This window comes from Branchiostoma floridae, chromosome 4, assembly GCF_000003815.2.
Source record: "Branchiostoma floridae strain S238N-H82 chromosome 4, Bfl_VNyyK, whole genome shotgun sequence".
NCBI lineage: Eukaryota > Metazoa > Chordata > Leptocardii > Amphioxiformes > Branchiostomatidae > Branchiostoma > Branchiostoma floridae.
In genome coordinates, this window is record NC_049982.1 from 13,714,307 (window position 1) to 13,730,844 (window position 16,538).

Here is a 16,538-nt window from a genome sequence, read left to right on the forward strand (position 1 = left end):
CATACTGTGAAATTCATGTTTGGATGCTGCTGCAAACATCTAGTAGATCAGCAATACACATAATGCACACTGCAACCACCACCAGAAAGACAATGCATATTAGACAGATAATTGTACTGTCAAAGGAATATCCATCAAATCAATAATTGCAAGCAAAGCCAATCATACTGTCAATTTCTGACAAGATGACACCCATAGATTCCAATCTAGCACTGCAACCACTTTTCCTTGACTCCCTTAGCTTCAAGCAACAGAATTATATAAAGAGCACCCTTCTTTCTTCACAGCAAACCAAAATACATAAGATTCAGCGGGAGAAGTAGGCTTGTCCCACATGGGCTCTTATTTGTTGGATACTTTTGTGATGTTTTCACTCTCTTGCAAGACATGCCACAGTGACCACATACCCATCCTCGGTAGCATCCTCTGCAGGAACGTCTACTTGGTCCAAGTACACTTGTTCAGTGCTGTAGTCAACAAGGCCAATTGTTAACTTCATTGGTCGAGTCAAATTTCCACAGTAAATGACGATGCACAAAGTGAAAAATGGATCAAGCATTTCCTGCAGGGGGGGCCAAGCTACCGAAGTCTGAAGGAGGGAAACAGTTGGTACATTTTACACTGCACGCTCCCCTTCCCCCTGAACCATTTCTTTCAAGTTCTTTTATTTCTCAGGTACAAGATGTTGATCCAATGTAATTGTCCATGTTTTTCTAACTCATAAAAGCCATGAGAGCAGCTAAATTGCTTTTGAAGTCACAATGATTATGAGATGTTATACACAACAGTCATGCATTCTGCTTCCCTGCTTCAGTGAACTGAGCTACTGAGAGTGACAGCAGCCAGAATGGAGCGAGTAGGAAGTAGGAAGTCTGAGTTTTGCAGAGTTGGAAAGATATGGTGCAATTTTTCATAATCAAATTGTTCAGGTCTGCTATATCCTTATGATACCCATACACAAGTTTGACTTTGAAAGGTTAGAAATGATTTAAACTAAAGAGATATCAGGTGAAAATGTTGCTTCCACAACCTCCATAAAGAACCTTCTATTGTCATTTTTTGTCTTCCCATAGGTAATGTTAACAGTGAAGAATTGCACCATACATAGTTGCCCCCCAATTCTGCATAATCTGATCTGAGAGAAACTGTGGAGTACAAGGCAGGTGGTTGAAGAGATCAGTTGGACAGGGGATACTGATTGCAGTGTAAAGCCAAGCACTTTCCAGAAGACCACATCTGATCAATACTAATAAACCGACGCGCCACCAGGGGGAAGCAGAAATTGTTGTAAGCCAATAATTACTTGGAGACATAGGTGTACGTCCGGGCAGGGGAGCGAGCGGGCGGGTCCGGCGGGGGCACATTCAGGAAGTCCCAGATCAGTATGGTGTCGTCATGGGAACTACTGACAATCTGGAACTCATCAAACTGTAGTCTGAACACCCTTCCAGAGTGCTCCTGCAGGAAGACAACAGATGTACAGCCAACACATTAGCTACACACTTGGGTTTGGTTAGATATGATGCTGTCATCTTGATGCTGTAATTTTCATCTTTGACCTCATCAACTAAAATACAATTAAACTGATCAACATTAAGAGGTTGACGGTCTACTGGTGATCATGACATAGTTAAGTAAGCTTCAAATGTACCTCCATGTTCTTGAAAAACAGAGAAGAAAACTTTACAAAAAGAAGCAATATCAGCACTGTCTTAAAATGTCAGAAGTTTGGTTTTTAGAGTGAAGCATGACATCTCTCACCACTAGGGTTCTAAGGCAAAGGGTGCCAGCTGGCGCTCGAGGGTCCAACGCTGCCTGCAAGTCCCACACCTTGATTTTACTGTGAGGAGATGGAAGAGAGATCAGCATGACAAAAACATGAAATTATCCTGAGTCTAGTAAATAAATACCATTATCTTTTATCATTTGTCTTTTTCACACATTTTTTTTTCAAAAACTTTTCTGGTTACAAGCTGAGCACAACATCAGCAACTTATGTACGTCAATTATCTTTTGTAGGACACTGTTAGAAGATCAATGCACTGGTAATGCCCTTACCCATCATATGCTCCACTGACGATTCTCTTGTTGTCAAACCTGATACATCTCACCAACTCCTCGTGACCTTCCAAAATACGCAAGCACGCTCCACACTCTATGTCCCATAACCTAGTCAGGAAAGAAAATAAATCAGGTCATATTGTAACAATACATACAACATTCACTAACATGTAAAACTCTTTCAATGCCTTGACTTCATTACTTTCACATGAAATAACTCCTATTTCTGATTCATTTGCCATATTTGCCAACCAGCAAAGTTGTCAATTTCAGACACAAAAATTTTCAATTCAGTTTTCTCATTTAAACTGATCAACATCAATCTAATTTATGAATGAGTCAGTCAAATGATTCTTCCTTCAAGGCCATCATACTATTTGGAGTGCTAGCTCCTTAAAAATCAAGAAACACCAAGAAGCACAACTGACCTTATGGTGTTGTCTGACGAACCACTGACAACGAGTCTGTCTCTGTACTGCAGACAGGCGATGCCCCTCTTGTGGCCGTTCAGTGTTCTCACAAACTCACATGTTGATGTGCTCCACACCTACAAGTAAATCAGTACAATCACAGTCTGCAAGGTGTTCATACATACATGAGGGAAACACAAAGCAATGTGTCATTTTACAGCATGACAGAAATATTTAGTGCTATAAACATTGAGATTCTGAGTTGGAAATATGAAACATTCTATTTCCAACAAACACTACTGATGGAAAAGTTCTCAGCCTCACCTTGATTGTCCTATCCCCAGACGCTGATACGATGTACTTGTCATCAAAGTCCACCACATTGACGGCAGCCCGGTGCCCCACCAGGACTCTTCTGAGGTTGATGTCTGTCGGGGATTGCATGTCCCACACAGCTATGGAGCGGTCCTGGATGGGAGACAAGGATTACATCTTCAACACAAGATTCAATAAAGGTGCTCTATTGTCTACTATAGCAATGGTCTGATGTGCACATAAAAAAAAGGTTCCCCTAAGTAATCTTTTGTCATAATCATGTGACTACTATGAGTCTTTTCAAATCTGCAAATACCACGGTACATTAAAATTATTTTCCTTCCCTGCATATTCATCTTGTATGACAAAAATGCCTTTACCTTTCCATTCATGTTGCACATACGTTGGGTTAAGTGTTTATGTGACAAGGACATGACCATGTTTTTGTTACCTTGGAACAGGTGACCATCATGCCGTGCTGAAACCTGAGATGCAGCACAGCCTCGCAGTGGTGGATCAGTGTGTTCACCATCTCACCTGTGTGGACGTTCCACACCCTGCAGGAACATCAGGTGTTAGCAAACAGTGATACAGTTACATTACTTACAAGGGCAGGGATTATCAACCAATCAGCACATAACATCATCACCACTCAAGCTGAAGAGGACTGAGCAATTCAGTTGAAAATTCTAGTGAGTCCAGTCTTTTAAGTTGACAAAGACTTAGGACTTATCAATCAAGGATGGCCAAATCATGTTATAACTTATATCATATCCAGGCTCTGAAACAAAATGAGATGAGTTCACTTCCCGCACCTGACTGTTGAGTCGCTGGAACCAGAGATGATGACCTGGTCGTCGTACTGTAGGCACAGCACCGACCCAGTGTGTCCAGTCAGCACCTGCACACACTCCAGGTTGTTTCTATCCCAGATCTATCACAAAAGAGACACAATTCATTTGAGTACAAATCGTACAATATTCCATTTTTCAATTCAAAATACGCAGTGCATTTTTCGGATCTTAGAACAACTAAGACTTTGAGTTATGGACAATGAATTTGTTTTCACATTTGCTTTGTTCCACTGAATGTCATCCACTTTTGTATCCACCAGACAGAATGTAACTGTCTATACTGGGCCCTCTTGGGGATCAACCTTTACAAGTTATAGGGGCAACCCAATTGCCTTCAAATAAAATAAATAGATAAGGTAGATATCAATAGCAATACTTATTCCTAACTTCCTTGGTAGAGCCAAATATCATTATTTCCATCATTCTGCTTGAGAACACCTTCGGGCACCTGTTTAGGAATCTGTTGTTTTGTACTGACCTTGATAGTGTTATCTCTAAGTCCACTGACAATCTTGTTGTCATCATACTGGAGACAGTACACCCCCTTGCTGTTCTCACTTCGGCACTGTATCTTCTGTAGGTTATGTCTGCCACACCGCCAGTTTGTCTCTATTTGCTGCAAGGGGCAGATTGCAAAGGGACTTATGTTAGACTGACGTCAGATCATTCAACCAAAACAGTTTCTTTCAAGGTAAGAGACTGGAAAATGGAACAAGACATAAAGTTTATCTTAATAATGAAACATAATTCATCTAGGGCACAAAGATAAATTGACTTGAATATGAATAAACTGAAGACCTTTCAAATTATTCATATCGACCCGAGGGTCTCAAAAGACACGAAGTTCTACAAATCACTTTTGCTAAAGAGAGGCAATGATAAGTATACAATGTACCTCAATATCTTGTATAATCCTAGGGTACAGTTTGCGGTAGAACTGATGGTTGGGTTGCGTTTCCCCTGGCTTTGGTCTGAAGAGATGTTGTCCCCTGTGGAAAAAGAAAAAGTAGAATTCATTGACACGAATCAATATGTTCTTGTAAGCAGACTATGATTGCTTACTTTCCAACAATCTCTATTTTTGTGATCACCAGACAAACACTGTAAAATCTAAGGACAAAATTTTGGGCTAATACCTGTTATCTAACTCTTTCTCCAATCATATCTCTCAACACTGTTAACTGAAGGGACTACCCTAAAGATCAATCAATAAATAAATAAACTGTCATGGTTAGAATCAGACTTGAGGGTATGATAAAACAAGGACAAGTTTTACCTGCCCCAATTCCTAGCTTCATACAGGATTCAAACATTGAGAATAAAAAATGAAGACAATGTAAAGCTCCTCACCATCCCCTGCGCTCTGCCAGCCCTTTCCACAACGGATCCGTCAGCACCATTCTTTCTATTAGCTTCTTCCACAGCATCCCATCAGAGATGACCCGGTACCACTCCTTGCACACCAGCTCACAAGCTGACAAGGACTTGGCGTCCAGGTAACTCAGTATTTGTTCTGCTACATGGTCTAGGCCTTTCTCTGCAAGAATACAGTCACATAATCAGGACTACTGGTCAGCCAGTCATGAATATTTGTAACACTGTCATAGAATTCTAAGGAATCTAAGAGGGCATCTAAAAAGATCATGGGAATAGAAGGCATCCATTTAACAGACTACAGTCAAACCTGCCCGAGCGACCACCTCTTCTCAGCGACCACCTGGCCATTTCGACCGCTTTTTCTCGGTCCCGATTTTTTTTCCTATTGACGTAAGCATTAAGCGACCTTTTCTCAACGACCACCTGGCCAACGCGACCGCGACCAGCCCAAATTGGGCCCCTTAACGACCGCATCATTTTCAAAATTGAGGTTTTCATCGATTTTTTATGATAACTAGCGTGATTTTGTGGCGAAATCGACCAGTTTGCGTCGGATTTTGACTGCCATTGCGATGTTATGTTTAGAATAAAGATTGCGGCGGTCAATGGGTGGGTCAATGGGGCAGTCTACTGTAATATGGGAAGAAATTTCTAAGAAAGATCTGTGTAGCTCATACCTTTTAAAGAAAGATCTGTGTGAGTGCTTTTGTCCAACTGTACTGTACATTCACCCTTGGGTAAGTACGCGATTGGGACGTACCAGGCATAGAATTCGTAGTTATTTCAGATACGGCGATCAAGAACACATCGACGCATAAAGGCTTGTATGGTAACTGACAGCATCAAAGTTCCCTTACTGTCTAAAACGTTAGTCTACAAATATTATACTGTATCGTATAAAAGCTGGGGTTAAATTTACAATTTACAGTGTGCGTGTTGTATTTGACATTAAAGACCTCGCTTCTTTGCGTGCGTGCAGTGTGCTTGCTATTTGCCATTAAGCACAACGGAAACCGTTATACTTTGCATAGGGCATGATTTGAGTCGATACTCTTCTCAGCGACCACCTGTCCAAATCGACCGTTTTTGTCCGGTCCCCCGGGTGGTCGTCTTGGGCAGGTTTGACTGTATTAGTTTTTAACATCAAATGCAGTCACAACAGTATCAACAAATACAAGGCTGTGAAAAGGCTATATTGGAAGGTTTCCCAGGGCTGTCACCAGCTTTAGTTTTTTCCAAGCTTACAAAAAGGTAGCATAAGCTAATAAAAATGTATTTTCATGTCATAAAGTTAACACTAATGTATGTCAACTACTTTTGTCCATCCCCAAGCAAATTTCTATCTCGGAACAATAGGGCTGGTCCTGTTGACAGCCATGGGTTTCTCTCTCTAGCTAGGAAAATGAAGGCAGTTTAAGTAATGTAGACCTACTGGGTAATGCAGTAATGAAGTCTCTCTGCAGCATGGGCTTGAGGAAGGCATTGATATGTCCATGCTGGTAGTGGCACATTCGAGATATCAGTTGCTCCACAAAGTCCAGCTGGTCCTGTTCTGACCATTGTTCAAAGTACTTAACACACAAGTCTCGCTCCTCCTCAAAATTCTCGGGCCGCTCTCGCTTTTTCTGGATTGGCTGAGCTAGGATGGTCATCTGTCGTAACTGTGCATATAAAATAAATTCTACTATTAACAAAACTATTCACAGTTTAAGCCAACAAGAATCAATGTACATGTATAACAATTACTGCAGAAAGACTTTGATACACATAAAATATTGTGTTGGACATGAACTGCACTTAACTTTAAGTCTTCTTTCACTTCGAATAAAACTGCTTGATATTATTATCAATGCTATGTTGAATAACTTGCATTTTATTCAAGCTGAAAGTAGTTGGTCAGTAGTATAAATTTTACTTAATTGTGATCATTGTTAGTGTTTAACATTCTGTTGTACTAGTGGATAACAGGGAACATAATCCTTGCAGACATTTTTAAAGCTTCAAGCCAGGCAGTCTATCTCAGAATGACTTCCATGCTGTGTCACCCCATGGACTGGCTGCATTTTAATCACTGAGTAGTCATGTGATCAATATTTATCCAATCAGCATAGATCTACTTTGTTTACCAAGGTCTGCATTTTCATCACTGGTACTTTGATCGTCTTGAAATACAGTCCCCCTTTGATGCAGTAGAATATCAGCATAATAGCTTTCCTTCTAGATTTTGAATACTACCATATGTATGCTGGACTCTTAACTTTAGTTGGTCTGGCCCAAATCTTGACTGATAGTGATAATCACGGGTTATTAACCGGTGATTATCACAATCAGTCAAGATTTGGGCCAGACCAAACTTATATATGTTGTGGGCAGACTTCAGTGTTCAAACAGTTTCTTTGTGAATTACATAAAGTCTTTTACTCAACTCTTTTCCACAAATTCTCTAGGCAACAGCTTATAACTACATGTAGATTTACTGAAGATTTTCCATGATCGTGCATTTCAAGTCATTGCAAATGCACAAAATGTAGATCTTAAAACATTTACTGGTATACCTTTCAGTTTCCAGAGGGCCTTGTTTGTCGGATGTGAAAAACTGTTTCTATTCAGAATTCAGTCAAACGACAAGAGGTCCACAGACCACTGCAAATCCCCTCCATTTTATGCCATCTTGCTGCCCTAATCAATTGTTTCTCTCAAAATCAATAATATTGCCTGGGCAGCCTGGCACACTCCCACTGATAATTGAAAATCTATGACACAAGGAAACGTCTTAGCTTTTACTAGTTTTAGAAGCCTTCACAGAATCTAACTATTAAAGTTCTACAGAAATGCCTTTTCTCCTTTCCCCTTCCCAATATGCCTAAATCATGTCACAGTCTACAAATATCTCTTTTCATGTGAGTAGAGCATCTGGCCCCTTAAATGGTCCACTGGGCGTACAGAAGTCTCCTTGTGGGCAAGTATTCTGTATTGATTCCACAGCCACAAAGGCTGCAAGTGAACCCAAATTAATGAGAGCCTTGGCACTGTTTCAAGTACTAGAAAACTTGAGTTTTCCCTGGGAAAGGCTCCAGTTTCAAAGAAAAATCCAAAGGCAAATCTATTCCAGCCAACAAACAGCCAAGTATCCCTTTTTACAGTTAAACAAAGGGATTGAAACGTGTCAGCACCAGCCAAATGGTGCACGTAGATTTCAAAGTGTTGAGGCTCAGTCTCCTTGGTAACACATCCACTGGTACCCAGTTGTGATGTTACGTGTTGTCTGTGCTTTGTTTCTTAAATGCAGGGTTCTCCCCAGAATTTTTTAGTATAGTGGAGGGGCTGGCAAAAATAACCTGAACCAACACGCTGCGCTTCCATGATAATAGGTTCATTTTGTAATGACAGAGGGTGTCAAATACTACAAGTAGAATGTATTATACTTATAGTGATTCCTTTGTTGTGAAGTGGCAAAACAACTATTGTTTTGATCATTCACAAGTTTTTGCAGACAATGCTGACTGGAAAAGTGATGCCACTTGGCACAACAATATGTGAATTTTCATTAATTTTAGCAAAACTAACCAAGGAAATAGGGAAGAAACACACTAAATTTCAAAAGGAGTATAGTGGAGCTGGGCTAGAGTATAGTGGAGGGCCTCCCTTATTCCATCCTCTGGGGAGGACTCTGTTAAATGCAACTTACCACTGTAGTCAACAACTCTTACCTTCAGCTAGTGTATATATATTTGTGTTTAGAGTCAGCTTTCAATGAAGATATGTATTAGAAAGGACCATATGACTCACACACCTCAGACAGAACACAATATTGACACACTGTCTGGCTCAATGGCCTGTAGCCAAGAACTCTAAGAAGACAACTACAAGTGCTAGTACTTCTTTCAAGGTGTAATGTATCTGAGGACAAATCTTTTTTGCCATTCAGGAAAAACAAATCACATTTCTTAAATCCACTTGATTTATTACTGCAGTGCAAAATCTTTGATCTGGGCACAATGTTGTGATTATTTGTGGGGTATCCCTATCAGGCCCAACATATTGCATCCAGTTTGAAGTGACATGTTGTTCATGTACTGTCCATGCTTGTACATGATCTCTAGAAGACTGAAAAAAAGCACAGCATGTAATGCGGCAAAGCTAAAGGTTAAAAATGTCATTATCAAACATGCTAGTTCCATGTTGTTCTGATTATCATAATACAGGCTAATCTTGACTTATCTTTATTACAGGTTTCCATTTCATGTCACTATGCAAAATATGCTTTTCAGTAAACAACTTTCCCCACACTTTACAAGTCTACTTGGTCCTATTACTATATTCAGCACAGCTAATTGGGTCCTTGGAGAATCGAGAAGCAGCTACTGGGTACTTATCAGATCCTAGTTGAACATCCATATGAAATTTAAATCATGCAATGTTGCAAACAGTTACAGCCCTTTGTGACAATATGTATAGACATGTCAGCCAGATTTCATAGGCTCAAGGAACTGTAGAGAATACGAACAGTATTTTTCATTTTTGCTTTCAATGCTTTCACATTCTGGGAGACAAATCTGACAAAATACCTTTATAATCCAAGGAGGTTAACCTCCTTGTATATTTCTAACAATGTATCCAAAGTAAGTAACATGTAGTATAACTTTGCCGCAACTGCCTGTGGTCAATAGTGCAAACAGAAGCCATCTTGCATGACTGAAGGAAGAAAAAATACCACGAACACCTTTGTGGCATTATGTGGGGCTGAAAAGACAAGTTCTGCATGAGAAACAAGGGTAGGTACCTTTGTCAATTTGGAATATCAGGCATTCTGAAGGAGTTTCATTGATTCATTGTAGTGTTTGAATACATCTATGGTATTCCAGAGAGAGGTATGGTTAATGTGCTGGAACATAGTTTCGAAGAAAACATTTATTCTACATTTTATAAAACCCTCTCTAAGGCTTCTCAATTCTTTCTTAATGAAGGCTTGCTCAATACAATCATAAGAACAGTGCATATGTGCCACTGATTAATTTGACAATTGGGTAATTCTGTATCATCCCAGTATTCCTACAGCTTAAAAATTTGTAAAAATAATGTCTTTCCATCACAGTAACCATGTCAACAACAAAATCCATCCCCTTTCAATCATCCAATTATTACTTTGCTGATTGAAAGGGGATGGAAATATGGTAATTTTTGCCATCAGAATACCAAATGGAATATTCAACTGTGCAGCCCAATCCCAAACTCTGAGCTTGTATTGAGGCAAACCACTATGCAGACAATGAAACAAGTTTGTTGCTGGATAATCAAGAGTAAACAAACAAAGTAAGACAACGGCTCATATACTAGTATTAAGGTGTTTTACACTGAAAAAAAAAGACATTCTCTTATGTATCGTAAACATATTGCATTTGCATCTTTACCATGCATAATTCATGTAGCTTCATCCATTAAAGATGGTTATTCTGTAACTTGTCAGCTGATTATTCTCATTGTAACAATGTACACATTCATGCAATTATACTACTGACAATAATTGATGGTAGACATTCCATTTCAATAATCCAAAAATAGTGCTGAAATTGGTTAAGTCCAACCAAATTTTTCTTTTTGTGTGAGGCAAACTTTACCTTAGAAATTCACTTTCAAGTACAGGATGTTCATGATTGTTCTGTTTTATGAGTAATGCCTGATGTTTGCCTTGTTTGGAAGTGGTCCCAGACAAAACTGTTTCAATTCCATCAGCTTGGATAATGCAATTATGTGATCGAACGATAGTAACTCAAGGTCTGACTTAGTGACTATCTGTTAAACAAAAGCAAGACTTCAGTCATAAATTGTGCCTGAGCCAGTCAACTGAAAGCATCCATTTGGTTCAGTTATGTCTTACGATTATTAATCCCCAGCAGTCTTTCAAGAGACACATTCAATTTGACAATGGTAACACTTCAAACAAACTGTGTAATTCAATAATATGTTTCGACTTCTACACATGACAAACTGTAATTGAATTGGAAAATTGAAATAAAAAGAATGGTAGGTATTTCACCCAAAACAAGCGTTAACATTTTAAGACTGTTGTAGTCTATTTCATAAGCAAACTACAAGTGTCTGCAGTCATTATGAAGAGGCATGACTGCATAAATCCATCGGACTGAATAAAAGTATGGTATTAGACGGTAGACCTGTAAATGCCTTTGATGTGTTAAAAGCGGTTCACAATACAGAAACAATCTATACACACGAACCTGACATGGAAAGTGCCAGTATATCGTACATGAATCCCATTTTTGAAAAGGGCAACTAAAATATAGGTATACATACTAGTAATTTGCTTAAGGGAAACTACCACGTCACCCCCCAAAAAAATATGAAGAAGGCAAAATACCCACTGAGTCATTTCCTCTCTTAAGGTTTCCTTACATTTACACCAATGGACACCATGTGGTTAACCAACATTTGTGTTTTCAAACAATATGGGACCGAACACAGAAACCTAGCTCTTGATCAGTGATAGGGTCACATTAAACTCATACAATAGCGCATAAAAAAATTACTAGTATGTGATGTCTGGGTACTCCTTGGTTGAAGTCGCAGGTGTCCACATCAAGCAGAGTTCTCGTTTCTGACGATTGGTCGACAGACACAAATTCTGTCGGATATCTAACACACAGTGGTATAAAACAACATTTCTAAGACAGAACATTTGAAAAGCCTTTAAATTTTTGTTGTTTGAAGAGTTTTCGCCCAGCAGAAAGCACAGGCCACCGCCCTTTGTTTACCCCTACCATTTCCTGCAGACGGAAAATCTATCATGGCGGTCGTTGACCAACAGTGCGAAAACTCGGCAGAAATTTGGCGTCAAATTCTGGCGTGACATGGACAACTCACCTTCGTTTCTTCTATTTTTTCATCTCCTATAGTGTCTGTTTCCATGATATAGTCTTCCGGCGGCTCCAGGGTCACGGATTTGCGAACAAAACGGAGGAAACGGCAGCAAACAAGAACTACAGGCGGTTTCTCCTCAGAAATGGCAGGGGAAGAACTTGTGACGTCAGAGATCTCGCATAATCTCGCACTGCCCGAGATCAGGATTACTTACCACATAGAAACCTTACCTCAGCAAACTTGCCATTAAAATCCATAGAACCCAAGTCGATTACTTTCGGAAGACTTTCCGCGGTTACAATTTCTATTATAGCCATAAATAAAGCTGCAAAATAAACTTAAGTCAAGAGTCACGTGATACGAATGATTTGGTTCAACCATTTCTATATTAGGGGTGAATTATTGGTATGACAAATTTATCACGGCAATAACTGCAAATATTTGGATCAATAACCTGACATTGACCACAATGACACGCTTTTTAATAATCTTTGCTACTATTTTCGATTACATCTATCATAATCTAGATTATTTACACATGATTCAAAGAATTCAATCCAGAAAACCATAATAAACTCTTCCACTTCAGCTCAACATGGCGGACTATGGACTCGGTTCTCTGGTGAGTTTCACGTGCACGTGTGTTTTTCCTCAGAAATTAATACCTGAATGTTTATCCTACTGCCCTGATCATCTATAGTTAGTGCTGTTATTGTGTTTGTGTCCCAAGAAACTAGGGTCTCGATGAGGACCTTGTCTGCCACAAGTTATGACTCGACTCATGGCCTTCAAAATTGTAGTATAAAATTGACAAATTTATTATGAGTAACGTTAGTTAACGTTACGTTATTTATGTTTATAAAATTTGGTATATAGATTATCCCTATATCGTCCTTATGTTCAGTATGAAGAGCACCAATACCAGATACTTTCAATATTTTGGTCAGATGGCATCCCCAGCAGTTTAACCAAAAACAATATTGTCGACTTGTCCACCCAAGGAGGTCAGGATCATACCAAACCCAAAGGCTTGTATATTGTAATATCATGAAATCCGCAAAATCTATGTCATAGAATCCATTGGGAACATTTTCTGCATAATTGTGTGAGTGAAGATATGTTTGCGGTTAAGGAGCGTTTCGATTTTTTTTCATCAATTTTCCAATTCAACAGTTTGTCATGTGAAGCCTTTCTCTTTTAAACTGACTTTAGCCTGGTTTTTATACCAGACCCCAGCTCGATCTCAAAAATATCTATCGTGCAGATAGATACTTTTGAGGTTGGGGCTGGTATCCAGGCTACCTTTCTCTTGGAAGACAACAGGGACGATATTCATAACTAATGATTTAACTTTCAGAAATACTTTTGCAAATGGTAGAATTAGGTTATTGCCCTTCTAGGCTGTCGGAAATTGAATGTTAAGTTTTATTCAATAGCAAAAGTCATCTTGATGACAGAGTACAGACCAACACGCTCCAAATGTATGTACAGCATGTTCTCCTGTGTACTGATCTGTAGGACCCTGCTGGATCACTTGCAGCTGCAGGAGCCTTGTCACAGCCAGCAGAGAAGTACGTCAACAATGTAAGTAAAGTTGGGATGTGTGATAGTGATACAATGTTGCCATCTCATCTGTGGTGTACATGGTATCTAGGGATCTCCCCATGATGACACCCACTCACCATCATGTACCCTTCCCTGACCAGGGTTCTTCCTGTAACATTTTGACACTGCGACAGACAAAAATCAGCATGTTAAGACATTAATTGAACCAAGCAGGGTCTACCAGCAAACTGCCCCTCAAAATAGAAGAAATTGCATTTCAGGGGGTCTAGGTTTCACAATTTTCCTGGGGGAGCATGCCCCATAGGATCTTAACACCTTCAAAAGGATTTCCAATCAAAATTGAGGGGCAGAAAAAAAGTTTCAGGCTGGCTAGAACACTGCTCCCTCAACCCAGCCTCTGCTCATACCTATGTCATCCAAGGTTTCGTAAATACAGAAGTACTGCAGCCCATGTGCTGCACTGCAGAATTGGCTTACTAAAACAGAACAATCCACAAGTGGAATAATCTCCTGCCGAAATTGTATACTGCCCTCACTAAACACATTTAAGTGCCAACTGCCATCTTGTATGCTGTGCCAAGTATGCATTATGTTCCTAACAGCAAATTTCTAGACTAAGCTGAATCCATGCACTAGGTGAACATGACTGTCCTGTCAAACCTTGGTCAAACTGTAAGGATCTTTGACTCAACTCTTATTGTTTTAATTTTCCATGCAGCCTGACCTTGAGCTGGCCTGGGCATCAAAGGCCTTCCAACATGCAGAAGTCTATTTTAATGTAAGTCTATATACTTTTTTCTTTTCTTTAGGTAACTTTAGAACATTTTGGACTTCATAGTACAGTGTATTTGGATTTTCAAAATTATCCTTTAAAGACAACAAGGGTCACATTATCATGTACACTAAAATAAGTCACAGATGATTGATATTGAGAGCCTTTTTTCTTCTTTTCACAGCTCATATCAGCAGTGGACACTACATGTCTGAAACTTACTGGGAAGATGGATGAGGAAATCTACACAGAGTTCAGAAAAGACTTTCCTGACCTGCATGTAGCAGCTGTTACTGAGGATGAGCTGAAATCAGAAGAAGCAAAATCAGTGAGTTACCTTTATGTTCAGTTGTCACAGCTTGTGTCACTTTTGTTAAATTGATGGTTTGCTTACCCAGAAGATAAGATGGATTTCTGTCAACATTTGTTTTCTTGTATTTTTAGAAGTGGTCAATTCTCTTAAATTGATGGTTTGCTTAGGACTTGTGTCAACATTTGTTACGTTTCATTGTGTTTTTAGAAGTGGCGGCCTTTCTGCAACAAGTTTGAAGGGAAGGTGGAAGATTTTAACTACGGAACTCTTCTGAGACTTAGGTCTGATCAGGACTACTCAGAAGAAAATTCCTGTATAGGTGGGTATGAACAATGTATTTTACATCTCAGTGTGTTCATCACGTTTGACAGGAACTGGTCAAATGATGGTCTCATGACTGAAGGAGTTGTCCATATAACCTTGTGAACATTGTTAGACATAGAATGTACATGTACCCAGAACGTAATGTACATATGGTAAATAGTCCGGAACGCAAACCTTTCACAATTGCTGAGTCTCATTTCGTCCTCTTTTGTCAATGTTGCATCAGAGTAATAGCTGTTGCATACAACCTCAAATTCTGATTTCCAGTTATTGTGTCATGGCTGGTAAGATTCTTGCCCAAAAAATTCTAATCAATTGGTAGTAAACTCTTTTAAACACCTTAGTAACCACTTCTAAAATATGTGGCAAAAGTTTGCTGTATTCTTATGCTACTTACCCTCAAGGTGAATAGAAACTTACAGTACCTTGACCTAGTATTAAGGCAGCATTGTTGTTTCTTTTTTCAGTGCCAAGAATCCAATTCTATGCCATGGAGATTGCCAGAAACAGGGAGGGTCACAACCTTGCAGTATGGAAGAAGACAAAAGAGAAAGGAACTTCAGAAGACACTGCACAGAAACAGTCATGACTAGCAGATATTACATGTGCTATAACTGCCTATTATGTGTGAATGTATTGCTAACTGTACTGTTGTTTAGGATTCCACATTACTTTCCTAAATTAGCATAGCTAAAATACTGTTTTTCATTTTTAAAATATGCATCCACCATTGTATATGTTCAAACAGCAATCAACAAGTTTTAGTATGCCCAGTTACCTGAGTTAATGGCATTTTTACCTCCATGAAATGTCATGGAGGTTATATTTTACCCCGCGTTTGTGTGTGTGTTTGTGTGTGTGTGTGTGTGTAAACAAAATAACTCAAGAACGGCTGGGTGGATTGGTTTCATACTTGGTGTGTTGGTAGTGTGTGACAAAAGCTGGAAATGATTAGATTTTGGGCCCCCCTAGCGGCTCCCCTTGGTACTGCAGCGCAACTTCCGGTTTTGCTATCTCGGTGTTCTGAACATACTATGGCCACGATTTTTGAGTATTAGATAGCTCTTGTGCTCAGGAAGAAATGACATAAGTTTGGGCCCCCTAGCGTTTAGTTTTGGGATAGCAGGGGCATTTTTGTCAAAAACTTCTGAAGAGGATAACTCAAGAAGGGAACAACGGATTTTCATCATTTTTGGTATGTAGGTACCTTAGACAATGTTTTACAAGATAAGATACTAATTATGCAAAATAGGAGCACATTTGCATAATTAATGAGAATATTATATCATAGCAGTTTTTTCAATGTATCTCTTGTTCCAGACATGCTATGGTCTTGACATTTAGGTGGTAGATAGCTTTTAGTGACATGAACAAGTGGGGCAAGTTTCAGGCCCCTAACATTTGATTGTGGAATTGCAGGGGTGTTTTTGTCAAGACACTCCAAAGAGGATAACTGCAGAAAGGAACGACGGATTGCCTGCATTTTAGGCATGCAGGTAGCTTAGGCAAAGATGTTCATAATGATATACATGTTATGCAAATGAGGACATAATTTGCATAATTAATGAGGGAATTGTATAGTTCCATTGTTTTCAATTAAACTGGACCTCAATACATGTAACACATGTTAATTATGATAGGTGGAATATAAGCAGATACCAAATATGGTA

At 39.3% G+C, this 16,538-nt stretch overlaps 2 protein-coding genes across 3 annotated transcripts in view; one reads left to right on the top strand and one right to left on the bottom strand.

Annotated features, from left to right (window-relative positions):
* The window catches only part of LOC118413023 (F-box/WD repeat-containing protein 11-like), a 14,043-nt gene extending 1,958 nt beyond the window's left edge, over positions 1 to 12,085 (bottom strand). The window contains exons 1-13 of one of the 2 annotated variants that reach the window (XM_035816149.1): positions 11,897 to 12,085; positions 6,450 to 6,678; positions 4,991 to 5,177; positions 4,536 to 4,629; positions 4,119 to 4,256; positions 3,602 to 3,720; positions 3,238 to 3,343; positions 2,796 to 2,939; positions 2,490 to 2,608; positions 2,059 to 2,169; positions 1,762 to 1,840; positions 1,304 to 1,458; positions 408 to 467 (exon numbers count right to left, since the gene is read on the bottom strand). In XM_035816149.1, the coding sequence (XP_035672042.1) occupies positions 408 to 467; positions 1,304 to 1,458; positions 1,762 to 1,840; positions 2,059 to 2,169; positions 2,490 to 2,608; positions 2,796 to 2,939; positions 3,238 to 3,343; positions 3,602 to 3,720; positions 4,119 to 4,256; positions 4,536 to 4,629; positions 4,991 to 5,177; positions 6,450 to 6,678; positions 11,897 to 11,941 (1,586 nt within the window). In that variant the 5' untranslated portion in view covers positions 11,942 to 12,085. The remainder of the gene's footprint in view (positions 1 to 407; positions 468 to 1,303; positions 1,459 to 1,761; positions 1,841 to 2,058; positions 2,170 to 2,489; positions 2,609 to 2,795; positions 2,940 to 3,237; positions 3,344 to 3,601; positions 3,721 to 4,118; positions 4,257 to 4,535; positions 4,630 to 4,990; positions 5,178 to 6,449; positions 6,679 to 11,896) is intronic. The other variant, XM_035816150.1, reaches the window with a different exon arrangement.
* A 260-nt stretch (positions 12,086 to 12,345) lies between these two features.
* On the top strand, positions 12,346 to 15,645 carry LOC118413026 (protein PBDC1-like). The gene is made up of 6 exons (XM_035816155.1): positions 12,346 to 12,515; positions 13,412 to 13,477; positions 14,178 to 14,237; positions 14,416 to 14,559; positions 14,752 to 14,863; positions 15,336 to 15,645. The coding sequence occupies exons 1-6, from the start codon at positions 12,489 to 12,491 to the stop codon at positions 15,455 to 15,457; spliced, it is 531 nt and encodes a 176-aa protein (XP_035672048.1). The 5' UTR covers positions 12,346 to 12,488; the 3' UTR covers positions 15,458 to 15,645.
* The last annotated feature ends 893 nt before the right edge of the window (positions 15,646 to 16,538 follow it).

Bases quoted from the DNA above. Each gene is read 5' to 3' on its own strand.
- LOC118413026 (XM_035816155.1), top strand. From the start codon at position 12,489: ATGGCGGACTATGGACTCGGTTCTCTG. The intron at 13,478-14,177 runs GTAAGTAAAGTT...TTTTCCATGCAG, and splicing joins CAGAGAAGTACGTCAACAAT to CCTGACCTTGAGCTGGCCTG. The intron at 14,560-14,751 runs GTGAGTTACCTT...TTGTGTTTTTAG, and splicing joins AATCAGAAGAAGCAAAATCA to AAGTGGCGGCCTTTCTGCAA.